The 20,204-nt window shown below is 48.6% G+C and overlaps 1 protein-coding gene across 3 annotated transcripts in view; it reads right to left on the bottom strand.

Moving 5' to 3' along the window:
• Positions 1 to 19,352, bottom strand: part of LOC149354096 (superoxide dismutase [Cu-Zn]-like) — a 31,387-nt gene extending 12,035 nt beyond the window's left edge. Inside the window, exon 1 of one of the 3 annotated variants that reach the window (XM_089583055.1) lies at positions 19,204 to 19,352. Coding sequence is in view for 1 of the 3 variants with exons in the window: in XM_089583054.1 (XP_089439180.1) it covers positions 18,131 to 18,140 (10 nt within the window). In the remaining 2 variants the exon portion in view is untranslated. Of the gene's footprint in view, positions 1 to 18,130; positions 18,225 to 19,198 lie in introns of those variants that run through there. The other 2 variants (XM_089583056.1, XM_089583054.1) reach the window with 2 other exon arrangements.
• Between the last annotated feature and the right edge of the window lie 852 nt (positions 19,353 to 20,204).

Genomic DNA, 20,204 nt, shown 5'->3' with positions numbered 1-20,204 from the left:
ACGCCGTAGTGAAGGGCTCCGGAAATTTCGACCACCTGGGGTTCTTTAACGTGCACTGACATCGCACAGCACACGGGCCTCTAGAATTTCGCCTTCAAGAAATTCAGCCGCCGCGGCCGGGATCGAGCCCGCGTCTTTCGGGTCAGCAGCCGAGCGCCGTAGCCACTGAGCCACCACGGCGGGGCGCACCATTTTTACATATGAGCACAAATTAGGTGTTGACAATATGTTTAATACTCTTTTTATAGTGCCTATAAATGCCTATTTTGGGTGTCAGTGCCTATAAATGCCTATTTCCGACGTCGGTGCCTAAAAATGCCCTTTTTTACAGAAAAGGGGCCTGAAATACGCTGTGATTTTGCTTTCAGATTCTGTTTGCTTTCGAATCCATTTCGGCTTTGAGTAAATCACGCGTGGGAACATTAGATGACCTCCTCAGAAAGGGTGTGGTGAACACTGCACCTACGCCGGCTGTGTACGCAATACCAACCACGTCAGCCGAAAATATCGAAGAAACTTGTGGGTTTCTAAGTGGACACAGGCCACCACCCACCGCGGGTTCGAGCTTCGCGCGAGCCAAGGGCCCCGATCAGCCGTCACCACACACACACTGGGACACCGATGCGGTGCACTCAACCTCCGCTGGGAGGAGAGCGATTCGCCGCAAAGAAATAAGCCTCCAAGTTCACAAAGGAGACGTTTATTCACGTCGTACTTCAGCAGATACACAAACACTCAATCGTCACCCCGTCCCGGGGGCGCGCGAGGAGCAAGGCTCCGCTGCGCGCACGAAGCGACTCGAGCAATATGCGCCGCTAGCACGCCGCTGCAGGAGAATGTCCCCGCGGCAGTGCTGTGATCTCTCTCTCGTGTCGACCGTTGGGCCGGTTGCGAGAGAGATTGGGCAATCAACGCAAGGTACGCCTGTCTGAGGTCGCTGGACCCCGAGCGACAGGCTCGAACCGCTGCAGGTCAGAGGACACGTGCGGGCGAGCTCGAGTAAGCACTGGTCCGAGCGGCAAAGCCGGCACGGACAAACAGTAACGTACGCACCTTACGCTGTCTCGGAGGGATCTCTCTCTCGGCCCCGCCCGGACGGTCGCGCGGTGCGCGGCCGCCCAGAGCGGGGTCCCGGATTTCCCGCCAAAAGGCGCCAATGGCAAAGGCCGTTGGGGAGCCGGGGCGGAGCTGTGGCCAAATGACAGTGATTAGTCACCTAGCCGCCTCTCCACCGCCTGAGGCGGGAGCAAGGGAAAGAGGAGAAACAACGCAGGAAGCCGGCACAGCTGCGCAAAGGCAACGGCGGAAAGCCAGGATTCCCACAAACTTTTTTCCCATTTTCTGCCATTTTATCGAGGCAGCTTGTTGATGACTTTGGCTGTTAAAGTGGTCGTCGACCAGATGGCACCACATTTCGGAAAGTATAAGGAGTAAGTTATAGGTTCGTCCAAATAATTCCCAGTTGGTTTCAATTGAAACCAACTGTAAAATGTTTCATAAACCTGCTGGAAACAGTTTAACTGATTAAAATTTCCACCTGGGTAACTTGCCTTATTTTCGTTCCTTGTGCCCCAGCCGTATGCCATCTTCATCAAATGGCATTTGGCGGTAATCTTGTTGGAGCAGGCCACACTAGACAGCTGGCAGTCGTGCGTGCATACGAAAACGCATTCGGCACTCAAACCATAGAGTAAATGACTCACCAATATTTATTTCTAAATACATGGCCTCCTGTTAAGGTGTTCATTGTTTCTAATTTTGTACACGACAGTCGAATTGTTTGTTTCGAGGTATACGAAAGTGTTTTAAAGGGGTTGGTAACCGTCCCTTTTGCTCTGCTGAAGCATTTGTATTGTACGAAAAGTTGCGCGACAGCCCTAAAAAAAAACGGCTTCTAATGTTCGCACCTTGCTTAAGGTTCCAAATCATTCCTGCTGTGTTTTTGTTTTATTTTACGGCAGGTATTGCACGCTGAAGTTCGGAACTGTGTGCACTTTTGATAAAGTTTATAGTGCCTATTTTTCTCCCTTAGGTGCTTAAATTGTAATTTTAGCCGCCTATTTATGGCGCCTAAAACGTGGTTTTTAGTGCCTAAAAATCCGCCCTCTAGTGATTACATTGCATGATTCATAGAAAGGTACACAATCTTCACAGGTTCTGCAGTGGACATCAACAAAACCCCCTCTTTTTTTCTTTTACATTGTAACGATGCTCTCGAAGACGTTCGTTCAGGCACCTTCCACTCTGACATATATATTTCTTTCCGCATGTCAATGGTATTCTGTGCACAATTTATTCCATACATTAAATGAACTTTGTTACATGCTTCGTGGTACACCCACTGTTTTTCGCAGGGCCAGGTCTTGTCAACTTGCAGAGTTTCTGCAGCTTTTCAGGAGCTGAAAAAATGACTTTGACATTGACCCGTTCTCCAATCTTTTTCACGCGATGAGACAAACCGTGAATGTATGGAATAATAGCAACTTTTTGCTTATTTCCTGAAACAGGAGGGACATCTAGAGGGGAACAGATCTGTTTCAGGAGGATTTCAGCAATACTTGCAAGGACATGCATAGGAAACCCAGCGTTAGTTAGCCTCTTTACTTGTTCAGCGAAACTTGCTGCCATTAGCTGTGGACAGGACTTTTTATGGCGCTAGAGAGGCATAACTTTGCAATGCCCCTCTTGACAAGTTTGGAGTGCGCAGAATCATATGGGAACAGTGGTTTGTTGGCGCGTGGCTGATATTTCCAGTAAATCTGAACGTCCTGGAATGAAAGGTTGATATCAAGGAACCGGATACTGTCCCCTGATGGCAACTCGTGAGTAATGACTAAAGGCGAGAAGCCTGTGCGTACGAAATCTAGTGTGTTAGTGGCAAGTGATTCGAAAGAACCAGAATTACAGTCATGAAAGATTGAATAGTCGTCAGCGTATCGAAAAACTTTTGTTACTTTTAAGTCAGCGAGATGGCTACAAAGCGCTCTGTCAAGTTCGGCCAAGTATAGATCGCTAAGCACGGGGGCAATGCAAAACCCTATACTACATATCCCCTTTTTCTGCAGATAAGGCGACCCGTCCCAATGAATAAAAGTTGACTTGAGATACACACTTAAAAGTTCCAAAAAAAACCACTGCTAGACGTCCCCGAGGCATTCTGGAAGGGAATGACACCGAACTTGTCAATGAAGGTTTGAACACAAGAAAGCAATTCAGCTTGCGGCAATGAATAAAAGAAATCTTTGATATCTATAGAGAAAGCTCTTAGAAGGCCCGTGACCACCCTCTGGTCGGAAACACTCTCTACCTCTCTTAGAGCGAGCCTCCTCTCCTTCCGTTCCCTCCGAGATTTTTCTCTCCCGCTCCTCGTCGAGTAGGCTCGGCAAGGCAAAATCACCCCTTCCTTCTCCGATGTTAGCCGGAGGCGTGGTGTCTGTGGAGTGCGTCACATGTCTACGTCATGGCCCCGCCTTCAATAGAATTATTTTCTTTGTTTTTGCTACTGGGTCTATTCGAGGGGAGGGGGGGGGCGCTGCGGGTTTCCTAACACCCTCTCTGTTTTGCTCTTTGGGTCTCCTAGCGGTGTTTCGCCGCTAGACTTGTTAGAGTGCGCATCCTTTCATACATCTGTTTGTCATTCCCCGTTAGCGAGCCACCTTTTCATTTTTTTTACGCCCCCCCACCGTTTCACGAGCGGAGGGGCGGAAGTCGGTTGAGTTCGAAACACGTGGCGAAGCGCGGACCCGGCAACCGCCCGTTTGCTTTTCTTCATGCGTGTTTGTGTTCTGTGCGTTTGTGTCTTTTCTCCGCTCCAAAGCCCATGTCATTCATTGGAGTTAAGGCGTACGCAAGATGCACGAAGGATAAGCGGTGTGTGTGGAGCGGTCAAGTGGGCGAGCGAGGGAAAGGCTCTGCTGCACTAGTAAAACCTTGTTTGGGGGGCTTGAAGGGAGCGCGCAGGCAGAGCGTCTCGTGACGCGATCACGGCGGGGGGGCGAACCAACTCACTCAGTTTTACTCTTTTTACTTTTTATGGCTAGGGTTCAAGGCTGTCGCCGTACGCTCCCTCCGCAGTGTTTTTTTTGTTGTTGTTCTTTCATGCGGGTTTGTAGGCATCTGCCAAATCAGAAGGCGCTGTGGAAAGCGTTGTGCCGACGACGCGACGCCGAGGCTACGCCCAACCTTCTCCCGTCAGTCAGAACGATGCACCAATGGAGTGCCTTTAGCGAAAGTAACCCCCATGACGTCAAGTGTGTTCAGAGTAGTGGGGCGGGGACGTTTTTGTTGAAGAAAAGAACGAGCGGGCTTTGATTTGAAATTTTGCAGCTTTTCGGGGCGCGCATGGCTCTAGTATTTTGCAGACGTTATCTTCGATCCCTCATCTACGCATACTTGAAGGAATTGGTGAGCGCTAAAAAACACGGAAAAGGGACGAGTACACAGGACGAAGCGCTTCGTCCTGTGTACTCGTCCCTTTTCCGTGTTTTTTAGCGCTCACCAATTCCTTCAAGTATGTATTTCCAACTAGCCCCAGTAGTAGCTCTTTTGACTCATCTATGCAGTGGGCTTCTTTTTCAAAAATGTCCGGACCCTGGTCAGTGGCCCTTTAAACCCTGGAGCGGTGGGGACTTTACGTAGGTTATGACAGCATTAGTGTCCTTGACTAGGAAGGGATCGTCGATTTGCAACAGGCTGAGGTTTTCTTGAAGGAAAAGAGCAATACACTGTTGTGTCTCTACCCCCCCCCCCCCCCGCCCCTAACTCTCTTTGTGTGTTCCCGTCACATCTGTATCCACTTAGGCCATGCCCAGAGGCAGTGCGTGGTTCTGCGAAAGTGGTCTTTCTCCGTGCACGCGCTCCCATGCGACCTGAAAAGACAGGTGGAATCGAACACGAGGGACGCATACGACTCCTGGATTCCACGTACCTCCACTTCTGCCTAACTGCCACGACGTGTTTTTCCCGAGTTCCCCTTAAACGGCACCAAACGCAGCAGTATTGACCCTGCGACCTTGTGTGTTCAACCGTCAGGGTGACATGACTCAACGCCTGCTGCCACGTGCGGAGACGAGCGTCTGCCATTCAACCGCGCCTGGCTCTTTTGTCAACTGCGCGGGTGACGCCGCTGCAGGTGTTCGCCTTTGGCCGTTTCCTTTTTGGCCGTTTCCTTGAAACAAGATATGGGATCCACCTGGCCGGACGGGACATTTCCGAGTATCCAAGTGCCTCAGCCGAGGAAGACGATGAAGCGGGGTGACGACGCTGCAGGTGTTCGCCTTTGGACGTTTCCTTGAAACAAGATATGGGATCCACCTGGCCCGAAAGGACACTTCCGGGTATCCAAGTGCCTTAGCCGAGGAAGACGACGAAGCGGGGGAACGACCTTAAGGCGCACCCGGACGAAGTGCCTACGATTGGTCGGAAAAGGCGGGAAGATCTCGGGAGGGTCTATTAAAAGCGCTCAACACGTTCATCGAGGAGCGATTCCCTGAGCGATTCCTTCAGCGTTTCCCTGAGACTTCTCATCTTTTACTCTGTTTGTCATTGCTTCTAAATAACTTTGTAAATATGTGAATACAGTTTTTCCTTTGCTTCCCCTACTCCCTGTCTCCGGCCCACGTTCCTTCCTCCGTCGGCACAGCGGTGGTGCTCCTGGACCCGATGCCTGGTGGAACACGCTACTAGCCCGCAAAAACATATTAACCCTTTTGCCACGTGTCACTCTCAAAGACAATCGCCCTGAAAGGAACATCCGCCTTGTGCGTTTTAGCACTGAAGATGATGTCAAGGTGATCCCGTTTGGACGATTCTATGCCCTTTAAAACTCCTTGTAGCTGCAGCCTGTTACAAAGCTCTTTGGCTTTTGTTTTCAGCTTAGAAATAGACCGCTTTTTGTGACCTTTGAAAGCATTAGTGACTGCTTCAAGTCACTGCTGAATCGAAATAAATGCCCAGCACGCTTTCACATGCAAAATGAAAATTTATAACTCTGGTCATAGAAGCAACCTCAGCTAAAATTCTTTGATCGTTTCTCTCTTGCGCTGGCCGTATTCTGGTTTACAGCTAACATGAACACAAAAAGATCAACTCAAAAACTCTGAACAAGCGACCAAGAAAAATATGCACAATTGCACGCATGGCCAATTATAAGGACGGAGCAGTGGCAGTTATCGCCAGTTGTTCTATATTTAACAGGCAGCTAGAGTGGCGCAGTTACGGAAAGAACTAACGCAAGGCTAATCCTACCGGCAGCTAACATCAACGCAACTACTACTCGGTCAACGAGTAGAGGTATACAACGAGTAGAGGTTTCATCTGAAACGCGAGCGGAGTTTTTTTTTTTTGTCGTTCCTTTCGAGCACCTGCACAAACAAACTTTTGGCTTGTGCAAGAGCGTCAGCACGTACTCTCGGCAAGCAGTCGTGCGCTTAGCCGTCGCATATCTGTGGCGGACCACTGAAAGTTCCGAGGGAGGTTTCGAGAACAGCCTGCGTTGATGCTCTCATAGCGGTGCGAAACGCTGCCGTCGAGATCAGGCGCGAATGGGAGACAACAGGCGCATGCGCGGAAAGAGTAGGCAGCCATGCTTATTGCGCTTACGCCTTTCCCGCCGATCCTTGAAGGCTGTCGGCGGCAGCGCTTCGCAAAACGCGGCGGCCACGCGCTCCCATTTTCTCTCTAAAAGCCGGAATACATAGAGCGTTTTTACAGCTGCAGTCGACAATTTCAGCCCGACGGCACGCACTCGACGCCCGGCGTCGAGAAAAACGCCCCCCGCCGGCGATCGGGACCCGCCAGATATCGACACGCGGCGTCCGTTGAGACCGGAAGCGGCAGCTGAAGCAAGCCAATAGCAGCGCAGAAAGCCCGTTCTTCCGATTTGGCTGACTCTGCCAGCCGTCACCAGCATGGCCGCCATGGCCGGCGAGCTACGCAGACATTTTGGCACGGAAATGTTACTATAGTGAAAATAAACGCTACTTGAGATAGGAAATGTCGCTTTTTTGTTAGAGAACATGGCCGAATCTTGGATCTAAATGCCTGAATTTCCTTCCTGAAGCGAAAGTGCTTAATAAAACCGCAGCCGCTGATGTCCGCGGCTGAGCGGGCCCCCAAAGGTACGCGACGCCATGCATTCGAGCACGCAAATTCTTATAGATACCTATACACGCGTGCTAAAGCGAGCACATTGGTGTCGAAGTGAACGCTTTCGTGACTTTAACAGAAGATTCAGCGTCGCTGCTCTCACAGACCTAATTGTTCAGTGGTATTTGCCACTTGTCAATCGCAATTGCTTTCGCGTCGAGGGATACGCGGCGGCGCGCCGCCGCTTCTTCGCTTCATATATCTCCAGCCGGGCGTCGCGCCGCCACGACGTAATGTGCCGCGCGAATATCGTCGAAAAAAACGTAGCCTGTATCCCGGGCTTAAGTGTGAAACAGCGTGAAACAGCCTGTACCCTAGTGTGCCGGCGCATGCTCAGATGCAGGCTCTCTTAAACCAGGCGTTATCAGTAGCAGTCGCGCGTGCAGCCAGAAGCTGGCCTTTCGAGCGCTTTAGACAGACGTGCTGACGACTGCACGAGCTTACGGATTCTGTAGAGGTTACATATGTATAATATGTTCTGCAAGGCTAAGCGTCTAAGCCACATTGGTGGCTTCTGTTTCAGTCGATTTAAAAGCGGCAGACATGGGCAGTAGAACAATCCAAAGGAAACCTCAAGGATCCTCTACGTAGCCGGCTTCTTATTCCGCAACACGGTGAGACCCATTGAAACGAAGACGCGAGAACAGCTCTCCTCGGGGCAAATTTGTCGTAGTTTACGTTTCGTCGTATGCAGCGAATGGTGCCTCAGTCCTTTTCCCGAAATCAGCACGAAGGAATGATGGATATTTACTGCCTTTCTCTGTTGATTCTAATTACCGTGAATAAATACTCACTGTCGAATAGCGTCGTGTTTTAGCCTCATCGCCAGACCTGTCGCGGGCGTTTGAGACATTCACGCCCTGTGCGTTTAGTTCCATGATCCTTATGAGGCAATCGTCAAACAGACTGCACCTAGAACCGAGCGGTCGGAGTGGCACCCACAGCATTTTTTGGGCTCGCTCCAGTCATCGCTACGGCGGTTAGCCGAGGAATATAATCGGCGACATCTTCAGGCGCAGTTGGCACCTGACACTCACGAATACATCGACACCAATAAAACCTAAAAAGCGCCCTCCACAAAAGATTTTCGTTCGCTTTGACTATGATTGTGCACAGAACGGACCTCTGTAGCTGTGCGGCATTTTAAGCACTGACTGCTCGGTCGCTTCCAAGTTCCGAGACGTACGCGCCTAGCGCCAGCACCGAAACCCGTCTGCGCATGCGCACTATGTGAGCACTCAGTGAGGCGCCCGCACACCCGGTTCTGTAACCTGTCAGATATTTGCCGTCTGCGCTGGAGCGCGCTACCCGCGCTGCCCACGCGTCGTTTCCGGCCCGCTGGCGTGCACCAGTCAGAAGATGTCCGGCATCTGAGACTTCCAGAAGAAAATTTCGAGCTGGCTGTCTGCCCTTTTCTTCTCTGCGTGAAATTCTTTAATCATGCGTGCTGGCGCGAGAGTGGGAGCGAGGGAGATGCTTGCCACTTTTCGACGTCTGGCGTGGTGTGGCATTGGGCGCGCAGGCTTGCGGCATGTACAATCGGGGACAGAAGTGTGCAGGCCGTGCTGGCGGCGGTATATTTTTCATCGTCATATCCATTTAGTTTAGAAGAACTTCTTGCTGGTTTGAGTTGGTGCATGGCTATTGTTAAGAATGAGTTGGTCTCTTTCCGACTTCATCTTTCCTGTGTCTGTCGATGTATGCGCCACTCGTTCTTAACGATATAGCCATATCACTTTTCTGCTAGAAGGGGTAGTCGTCGGAGAATGCTCCAGGAACGGTGTTGCAATCCTTCGGCTTGGTACGCTAAGCAACGCTCCGGCAGCGTGCCACAGCGAGCAGCTGGCAAAATCCAATGGGATATGTAGCTTGTCGTACCTTGCCGACGCCTCATCAGATGGGCAGCATACACTGCGAGGCAGAGCGGGTGCTTCCAGACGAGCACCCCTTGACGCGCGAAATGGACGCCCCATTCTCGCACCACTAGGCGGCTCTGCTAACGCACAAATGCATTTGCGACAGCGGCGGCGCGTCCTGGGCACTTCTGTCCTGTATAGTAAGCCTTGCAGGTCTCTGTTGGGTCAACGCGCTACGAGCTACCGCTAGGCCACTTCTCAGCTTTTCTTTACGTGATAATTTCACTCTGCAAAACACAGCGGTGGTTCAGTGTCTTTGGTGTTCGGCTGCTGATCCCAAGGTCGCAGGTTCGATTCCGGCAGCGGCAGCGAAATTTCGATGGAGCGAACACAAAAACGCCCGTGAACATTTCGGCAGAGCTCTGCCTGGTCGAGAGGCCAATAAGAGAGAAAAGAAGACATGTCGGTTCCCTCATGAGCTTTTTGGTCGGAGTCTACTCCCCCCCCCCCCCCCCTTCACAAACGCCCTTGTGCTGTGTGATGTCAGCGCACGTTAAAGAGCCCCAGGTGGCCTAAATTATTCGGCAGCACGTGTCCGGAGCGTATGTCGCTTCGGGGCATTAAACCCCACAATTCACTCTGCGAAGCCAGCATGAGCCTATGCTTTCAGTGGATGCCGTTTAAAAGTAAAAAGTGTATTGGACATAGGACGAAACAGACTCATGCGTTCAGCTGTTTGAATTCAGGGATACAAAAATGACATGCCTGTTGAGACCGCCACTACACTGTGAAGTTTTCAGTAAACAAACAGAAATGCCTGAGCGTGCATCAAAATTTCTCGAATTCCAGACCTGCGCTCGGCCACATCGGTTTATATCGATGCGCTGTATAGTCCTCCGATTTTTCAATCATGCTCGGGGAGCGTCGACCGCGTGGCGCTGCGGTGCGAGAGAAAACGGGAAAGGGCTGGGGCATGCATACAAATCCTGCTGCTGGAGGTAGCAGCGTCTGGTAGGCAGTTCTTCTTGTTGCACACCAACCACTCCTCAGCGCATTCATGCGAAGTGTGTTTGAGCGTTCCTGCTATGTTCCCACCGCACGTTTCTGGCCCAGTGTCCGCATATGTGCCGCGTTCCGAGCACGGAGCTCCACCTCTGCTGCGTTTGCGAGCGCTGCCCTCAAAGCGTGTGTCTTTACGTTGTTAAAGCGCCGGCATCGAAGGTCCCTCAGAATTCTTTTTAAAGAATGGGCTGCTTATGAATAAATTGTAACTTTTGTAAATATGTAATGGTTAACGTTACGTCGCGACACATGGGCTTCGAGGAATGCTGTAGTGGAGGACTACGGAATAATTTGGACCACCTGGGGTTCTTTACGTGCAGTCACATCGCATAAAACACCGGAATGAGCGTAGCGATTATTTTTTATTCCCTACACCTGCGACTCATTCTTCGGACTTCTTTCGCTAATTATCGACTCGGCACTGTACATACATCACGGCCGGGTGAAATCAAGCGGGAGTAACAGCTTGGCGCTCTGCTGCATGGTAGCGATGAGTGTCAGGAGCTGTTCACGCCAAGCATAACAGCCTAGCAGAAGAAGCTTCCCCTGCAGCAGTGTTATCTGCGCATGCCATAACCCTTGCTACCTTTCCGGTCTGGTTCGCTCCGGCGCCGCTAACCTAACCTAACCTAACCTAACCTAACCTAACCTAACCTAACCTAACCTAACCTAACCTATTATTTAAAAAATTGAGGGCTGCACATGTGGTAAAGCAACAAAACATAAAAACCACAACGAACCTGCGCTGTCACTTTCTGTGGAGGCAGCGCTGCCAAGAAACGCCATTTATAATGTGCCATACTTAGGAACCCAACCGCCAAGAAATGGCTGCTTGGAGTAGCTCGGCTGCAAGCGCAGCTACGTCAAAGCAGTTTTTCTTAATAAGTTCCTTAAGCTACAGAGCAGCGTAAGGCTTAGTTGAAAATTTATGCGAGCGTTCTTTAAAGTGTACCTACCAAAATTTCTTTTCGCACTGTGCTTGAATTCAAATTTCTATTTCTGCCTTTAGTTTAAGTGCGCCTATAGTTCGAACATTAGATTTTTATTTGCCTTCATTTTTTCCTCCTTCTTCAGAGCCCAGGGTTTCGTTGCCGGTCAAGATACTTGACTCCTCCGAAACACAGACAGTAATATGACTTGGCACGCAGAGGTGTGTTCATCATGCGACCCCCGCAGTAGCATTAAGGCTTCAAGAGCTCGTCACCACTAGAATACCTGTAGGTCTTGAAGCTAAGCAAGTGCGAAGGAGAAGACGTAAGAAAAAAGGGCGGTAACATTGTAGGCTGAGGCTCTACTAGGAACAGTGAAGTTTATTTTGAAACACACGCCACGAGTGAGCGCATGCGCAGGCGAACCTTACGCAGCCTTCTATCTCACATCCTGTCCGGCGCACTTCCTTAGCAATACAGCAATATTCAATACTGGCAATACGGGTGTCCAGCAGGACCGTAATCTTGCCCTTCTATATAGGTGTTAGTTCATTTCGTTTCTACTAGTCTTGTACACTTTACAGAAAAAAGCAACCGATTTCAATTACAATTACTACATCAGAAATGTTACCACTTACGTTGGGCAATTACCGCCCCAGAAAAGTAATTGAATAATTTCAGAGCAGTAATCAATTACTATTTCCTTTTCTTCGAGCTTTATTGCAATAACACAAACTCACTCAAACTACAATAAACTAGTGTGGCTTGCTTGATATTTTTTTACACGTTATTAAATTCCAAACGAGTCGTTATCAAAATTTTCGGTGCTGAATTTGCAATTTTTCCTCGTGAAGATATCAGCCGCTTCACTGAACACTTCCGATGTAAGCGCTGGAGCGTAAGGCGGTGTTACACGGTAAAAACGCCTTGCTCAAAGGCTCGTAGTTGCGCAAAGCTTGTATGCCAGTTTCTACGTCCTCTATGCCGCGCTTCGTTCCGGTCACATTATGGGTATACTTTAATTCTATCTATAATCCACAGCGATCAGCTTCGGTGATCAGTTTTGAGTACAAAAGTTTGGACTGTGTATAGGCTCCTCGGTTGCTCCAGTGCTGTGCGAGATTTACCTTTAAGCGATGGACCGAATTGATGATGATGCTAGATTTTTTTTGGCGCAAGGGCTTCTAAGGCCAAACAGCGCCAGACACAAGGTTTTTGGTTGGCTCAGGCTAAAATATGGCACATGTTAAAATCAACACCGGTTGTATAGGGCACACGAGTAGTTAGCATGTTCATGATTATGGTGTGTCAAACGGATGTATAAGTCAGGTGAAATAGCCTAACGTGATGTATAGCGTCTAAAAGTTGTAGTAAGAGGTGTTATACATAAAATACGAAACCAGGTAGCCTAACCATCAAACTCTGGAAGCTTCCTTACCTCACTAAGGAAGAATTCACTTCAGTAAGCCCCCTCATGTCAATCTGAAAGCTTTCTTACTGAGGAGCCCTAAGCAAAGTCGTTCCTTGTGCATCCTCTGAATAAGGCAGCTAGTAGCTAACTTTATGCGTCCTTACGTCGCTCCTGGCCCTAGAGGATCGCTTCACCTCATTATTGCCACAAGTGATTCCGCTCACTCGCGCGGGCGGCGAGACGCGACGCAAGGACGCGAGCCCGGCGTGAGCGCAGCTGAGCAGGCGGGAAAAAATGGCACCGTGGACTGACCGGTACGCGGGCCACTACACGCAATTTTTTAACCGCGCTTGTGAGTATTCTTTCGATGAAGTTTACCTGTATCCTCCAACACCTAGGTCGCTTCGCGACGCGGTGAATCCAATGAAAGTGTACTCAGAGAAAGAATTCGCGTTCAGATTCTGTACCGGTGCGGCTCGGTCGCACTTGATCATTCGGCGGCGACAGCGAGCGAAATCCGTCGCCGCCGAAATGTTGCCTCGTTCGCACCTCCCGGCCACACTCTTAGAAAAAAGGGGCGAATAGGGGGCGAGAGGTTAGTCTTTTTGGGGACTAACTGACCTGCCACTGGCAATCGTCCTTTTCGGGACTAACTGCAAAGGGTGTAACTGTTGGTCCCCTTCCAAAGGGTGCAACCGTTAGCCCCCGGGAACAGACGTTTAATGAAAAAATGCAAACGACGCGTGCTTTCAGGCGTAATTTATAGCGGGATAGTTTCCGACAGAACTTCACACATATAACAACGATAAAGGAAACAGAAATAAACATACATGAAAACACCAGGATTCGAACCGACAACCTTTGGATTATGAGCCGAGCGCGGATATGACTACGCCACCACCCAGGACAGTCCACCGTAGAAAATAAAAGCCTTGTATGCGAAACACACACACGGTCTGTCTGTACCGCTCAAATTGTTATCACAGTGTGGTGGTTTTGGTGTCATATGCTTTTGAAAAAACCTGCTGTAAGCTTTAATGCGCACGCACAAAGGTCTAAATCACGTTTTGGCCAAAAAAGAAGTGCTGAACTGTGTATACATTACGGCCGGTACTTCACAACCACAACAGTGGTTTTCTTTTTGTTTCTTTTTTTGCGTATAAGGTGGTCTTCTTCCTTGCAATTGGCAGCTGCACATTACAGCCTGTTGAAAACAAAGGTAGAAGGCGATGGTTCACTTCGTTTTTTGTTACCGGCGGAGAGCGGTGACAGGGAATTGACTGCTAAGTGTCGCCGATACTTACACAGCATCACATAAGCTCGTAAACAACGGCAACGGTATGAAACTACGTGTACTTGCTCAACCCTAACTTTTACAACTCACATTTGACACGTATTGAAGTTCGTAGTAATTGTTTATGCACTTGCACAGCTGCCAGCCGTTTCGATGGCACGAAGCCTATTTCTCACGGAAAAGGGTATCCGCCTCGTCACAGGCAGCGGCAGTGCCCTCACTGGCCTTAGACGACATTCATGCGCTTCAAAAATCGAGTACTATTGCAGTCAGGGTCTTCTCGCGCAATTTTCGCGTGCTGCTGTGCTGCGATTCGCCTCCCGTTAGTCTCTTTCTCGGCAGTTAGTCCGTTGAGTTTGCGCACGGCGCGCATTTTTGGCAAGGAGTGTGTCGTGTGCAAATTTAGGGACTAAAGAGCCCTTTTTAGGACTAAAGTTGTCTTTACTCCCCCCTGGGCCGGTTTTTTTCTGAGAGTGCACCACATCGCCGCTCGTGGCGTGCACAGGTATGGTTAGAAAATAGCATCAATCGACGCTGTCTATGTACCATAAGCGTATGCATGCTTACGTACGCTAAACGCATGTATTTTGCGGGACGTTACGCCATTTCTCACATTCCAACTTTTAGTTCAGCGAATGCAGACAGCGACGCTATTGCATGATGGTTGGCGATTATACGGCTATTCCCTTTGCATCTGGTGGGCGAGTTTTCCGCACAGCTCAGACTAGTGGCGCCATATGATTGTTAGGACGGAAACCATTTGTGTCAACAAACCGACGGTCCTCTTATGCCTAAAAGCGACAGAATCGTCAATCTAAATAAAAAATAGGCAAATTTATCACTCATACGTTTTGTTAGAGGCGAGATGAAACGAAGCGAAATACTGGTGCCCATTTATAGCCAGCAAACGCATTGAAAAAGGCAGTAACAAGGACAAATTCAGACCGAATCGAGGGGTGCAGCTTTGAAGGGCGCCGCCATGTTTGTCGCCGCGGGAATGCAATTTCCTACTCGGCGTCCTATCGGCCGATGGAAATCGGCGGAATTTTTCCGGCGGAACAAATCTGTCCTGTACCGACCGGAGCTCCTGTATATCAGTAATAGGTTAAATATTTGAGCGACTAAATATTTTTTTTATTGAATAAGGGCGTTCGCGTAAAGCTTGTGAAGGAACCCTCAAAGCCAGAGAGGTGAGGAGAGCTTTCAGAGTAAGCTGGCTTCCTCCATCGAAAATTCGATGAAAGGAGGCCTCACGTAAGGTTAGGAAGACTTCGAAGAAGAGGAAGCTTTCAGAGTTTGGGCCTAAACCTCAGACCTTGGTTGAGCAAGAAGGGCGAGGCATCTGGCTGCTATGGCTAAGCTCAGCCTTCTCCTCAGCAGTGAGGAGGGGCTGAGATCTCCTGCAAAAAGCCTACATGGGTCAAAAATTTAGAAACCCCATCCAATGAAAACATGCAGTCATCACCTAAAAACAAAGAAGGGTGCATTCGTAGTCTCAATGTGCACATTTCTGGGAAGTGTTGTCGTCTTTCTCTCTCCAATCTCGGGAACATGATTAATATCGGGACTACTGAAATGTTCTCCACATCTCGCGCACTGTGGTGCTGGTGTAGCCTTTAAAACATGTGAATGTGTAATGTATGTATGTCCTATCCTCAGTCTGCAGAGAGCCACTTATCTGAATCTATTTTGTTTTTCTGTTGCTTACCTTCAAATTGTTGGTTTTATTATGTCATTTGTTATCTGTTCGTTTGCCTCAATCCTGTTGCCACTCTTGGCGGAGTGCAGTCCTAATATGTGGCCTGAGGTCCTGGTATGGAAGTTGGTTTGCATGAATTAGACTCAGTTACCGAAGAATTCAAGGAAGCCTTATTGTCCTATATGTCAGAAAGGTGTACCGCTGCGTATACGATTACCAACCCCGCCTTCTTACAAGAGCTGCAACCTGACAGCATAGTGGCTACCACTGATGAAATCTTACGCATCTACAGCACACAGCCAGATGGACTCAGGTTCACCTGTGAGTTTCCTGTTGACAATGTGACGCAGTTTTGAGATGTCCTCGTTAAGTTTTCTTGGTCACATGTGTGCTTGATGTACCACCCCAGTCCAAGAAAAGTGCACTACATTTCGATAGCGTTCATTCTGAGCTGGTAAAAGGAGCTGTAGCTAACACTATTCTTCAGGGAGCTCAATAAATCTTGCCCGCACCTTTTGAGTCAGAGCTTCGATGACCAGGTGGCTCGGCTAATTAGTGCTGGTTATCCAAGTGAATTTAGTTCTAGAATATGTGAAAGCCTGCTCTTCAAAACAACCAGCAAAGACCGAAAAGCTAAGCATGAAACGAACAGCCGGGCAATTTCCAATTTCCACAGGCTGTCGCACAATATTAAGAAGATGGCAAATAGCTATCACATCAACGTAGTTTTCTCTGCCCCGTACGAGCTTGGCAAGATCTGTGCAATGCTCGGTGATCGAAACCACGAATCATGCTCTGAGAAGCACGTCACCAAGTACACACAATGAAGAAGCAAACTTAATTATAAGATCCCGCTCACCTGCAACAGTGTTTACCATGGACAAACGAAAAGATGCTATAGAGATAGTGCCTAAGAACACAACTTTAACCTAAATAATAAATCTGGCGGTTTCTTGGCATACTATTGTATTAGGTATGGTTGTAAATCGCTCTTCAATAAAACCAAGTTTCTTGCATAAGCCAAAGAGAAACTGGAGTGAGAGATTGTTCAGAGATTATTCAAGCTTTTGTTATTTCCAAAGCGGGAGGGAAGTGTGAGCACATTCTCGGTTTCACGCTTTGATAAAGAGCTGCGATTTCTGGACGGACACGTGTACGCTGCTTCTTTATTCTGTATGTATTAGCAACGCGAACACAAAAAACAGGAAGGAACTATCTTCTCCTCCTTCCTGTTTTTTATGTTCGCGCTGCTGATACATATGGATCGCAACCGAATAGACCGGCAGATGGTGTTACTTTTTATTCTGGGAGGTGACTCCTGCCGCCTTTTCTGCTGATTTTCATACGTCTTGGTTACCCTTTCACTTTGAACGCTTTTTTTTTATTTTTGACGCTTCTTTGCTACGAATGGTTTTAGCTGTCTACACTGAATCCTTGTCTTCGCCTTTTTTTTCTTTTTCCCTTTTGAAGCAGCCTGGCTAAGAGAGGTACGATTCTGCGTTGATAAACACAGGTTATGTTGTTTATTCCCGGTTATAAGCCTGTTTTATATCGATTTTCTAGTTTTTTTTTGCTCTGTAGAACTAGCGTGTGCTATTAGCAAGAAATGACTGCACGATGGAGTGTAGGTTTATCGCTTGATCTCGTGATAGATGTTGTGCATGGGCAATGGTTGTACCTATAAAATATGTCCCTTTGAAGCGAAATGAATTAGTTGGTAATCAGCGCCCGTCTTATAAGTATTCTGCTTATCGTCCATGCTACCTTTGCGCTGTTTTTAACAGTTCAAGGAAGAAGCAGATTTTTTTTAACGCCACCCGAATCCAAGGAATCCAGGCCGTCGTATAGGCGGATGGGCGAAGCCAATCTGTCGGAAAATAAAGCTACCTAATGCTACTACTACTACTACAATGAATTAGCTAGGCAGGACGCATTGGAAGAAGCATCCATAGAAGCGCTAACTAAACCAGGAGCGAATACCGCGGAAAGCGCAACACAGCGGGCAGCCATGCCCACCTTCGTGCGCGGCCGAACTACAGTTCACGCTATCACATCGTCACGAACGCCTCAACCCGGTACCGTTTTTTGAAAAGAAGTAATCGATTACCGGTTATCGATTACAGAAAAACAATAAGTGAATTACCCGAAACGTCACCGTTTCAAAAAGTAAATAATAGGTACAAAATTAAACAAAAATGTAATTAATTGCAAGTAATCAATTACATGCAAATCCAGTTTCCACCCATGAGATACCAGAACGAAAGAGATGCTTAAGAAGGAAACAAAAAATGCTCTAGCAAATGCAGTGTCGCATCCAATGGGAACCGTAACGCAGACTTCAGGCTGAACGAGCTTCGCGGGTTCCTCTGGTTCTCTCTTGGCGGCAACATTACGGTACAGCAAGGTCGCTATTCTCGGTGAATAATATACAGGGCGTCCCAGCTAACTATAGGGTTCAGTAATATGCCGAGGCACTCTGAGACGACGTGACCAAATGCACGTTGCTGTCTTTTGTATGGAGCAAGTCCACCCATTATTTTGTATTCTGCGTAACTGCATAATCAGTGGAGATTAATTAACCAACTTCGCAAACAAAGAAGTGCGCTGAAAAATTCCAATCAGACAGTTGAAGAACGGTCAGCAAAACGTCCGTTTGAACAGCTTCTAACTTTCCATCTAGTACGTATTAGATGTTCCGCTCATTGCAGAGGCCCGTGAAATAAAAATAAATACCATGTGACATGCCCACTTGCGCGCCGCGATTGCGGTGCTCTCAAACGTTTCGCTTGCAAACGAACAGATCTTTTAGCCGGGCGTGGTGCCACTTACAAGGTGGCAGGGCAGCGACGCAGACGCTGGCTGCGCGATTTACGCCAGTGGTATGCTCCCCTCGCGGCGGTTCACGATAGCAAGCAGACGCAGGCCCTTATCGCTTGCACTGGCGTAAACCACACAGCCAGCACCTGCGTGGCAGTCCTGATAGCTTTTAAGAGGCAGCACACCCTGCTTTATGATCTCTTCGTTTGTAGGCGAAACGTTTGAGAGCACTGAAATCGCGGTGCGAGCGGGCATGTCACGTGGTATTTATATGTATTTGAGAGAATCTGCAGTGAGCGGAAAAAACTAATACGTAATAGATTGAAAGTTAGAAACTGTTCAAAACGGATGACTTGCGGACCGTTCTGCAACTTTATGATTGCAATTTTTTTGCCTAACTTCGTTACTTCCGAAGTTACCTAATTAACCTCGACTGATAATGCAGTTAAGCCGAATACAAGAAATAATTTGACTGGTTCCGTACAATAGCCAGCAATATGCATTTGGTCGCGTCGTCTTAGGTTGCCGCGGCATATTTTTGAACCCTGGCTAAAGCTACCCGGGAAACTCTGTATATCCCGCACATCAAGCAGAGACTTCGGGGCATTAAAGAAAGCAGCGAAACTGAGTATGAGCGTGACCACAACCGCACACACGATCTTCCACGCGTCCAATAGAGTTGCAGAGTTTCCTTCCCGTGCTAGCGTATAGCGCACGTGGTTGGCTGCACACTGTTTACCTTTGTGCAAACCATGTGCAGCGGCAGCGAGCGCTCTACGTCCTCTCAAGAGTCAGTGCAATGTGTCAGTGCAGTCAGAGTTCAGTAACGTCTTTTTTTTAGTCCTATTTATACGCCTCTCTTCCCGATGATGGCTGCGTGAGTGCTGAGTCAATCAAAGTAAAAGCGAGGGTGCAAAGCACTAAAAGTTTTTGCCTGAGTGCGCAGCGCAGCACAGAATTGAAAGCCGTTGATGTAAACATTACCTCACCTTCGGCGTAGCGGTCCGCAGCCTTCGCAGCGAGGCGCTCCTTTATGTTCTGTTTGCGGGCAGGAAGAGCTGGCGGGCTGTTTATCTGCCCCGAAGCCGCACCGGATATTCCCGCGCGGGAGGGCCGAGTGCAGAGGATTTGTACAAAGCGTGCCGTGTGCACGTTGTCACAGCTGTGGTCCGCCACGGTTCAGCTGGCGCGAGCCACTATACAACGGCGAGGGGGCGTTGCCGCGAGGACGGAGTACATGCTGGGTGCGTCACGGATATTGGCATGCACTCCAGGTTTGCTGCAGGCAAAATTGAAGTGCGTCTATGCGCCTCTGTCCTTTTTTGTTTTTAATACGTGCAGTCATTTGTCCCAAGGAACGTTCTGCCGAAGGCAGCGCGCCGCGGCGCGAACGGACTGTGCTCCGTACAAAAAAAAAAATAAAGGAAAGGAAACCGGTACAGCCAGCCCTATCTCATGCAGGATCTTTGAAAATAATCGGTTTTCTTTCAGTGAAAGCCTCGATGACACGCGGAAGAGCTCTTTCCGCAAACCGTAAAATTCTCACTCCACGCTGCTGCTTATAAACGATAGCGTTTAGTTCCGCAACACATTTTGCACTACATTTCCAGAGCCATTTTTTATGGCAGTTTGATTATTGTCTTTTATTTCTACCTTTTTTCCTCTTTATAGTTTGCGAAAAAATCCGGGCCAATGCCTGAGCTAGAGACGCGATGAGGCGACTCTCAGGAAAACGAATATACAAGCAAAAAGCACTCTCGGAATTCATTCACACGTTAATACTCCAGGAAAACTTTTAGTAGCATGGCGTCCAAGGCACAGGGGAAAAATGAAGGAGATGGGGTTCTGCCCATATATGTAAAGAAAGGCTGTTCCTTTTTTTTCTCCGACAAACTCAAGGCCCCGGCACTCTACCTGTTACATTTCACCATCCTCCCATCGCGTCTTCGCCACCTCACCGGCATCTGGTAAAAAATGTTTTCACTTTTAA

The sequence above is a fragment of the Amblyomma mixtum genome, chromosome 3 (genome assembly GCF_055824585.1).
Source record: "Amblyomma mixtum isolate Tamu chromosome 3, ASM5582458v1, whole genome shotgun sequence".
Classification (NCBI taxonomy): Eukaryota; Metazoa; Arthropoda; class Arachnida; order Ixodida; family Ixodidae; genus Amblyomma; species Amblyomma mixtum.
Note: the sequence above shows the minus strand (reverse complement) of the source record. Positions and strands in the feature narration are given on the sequence as shown.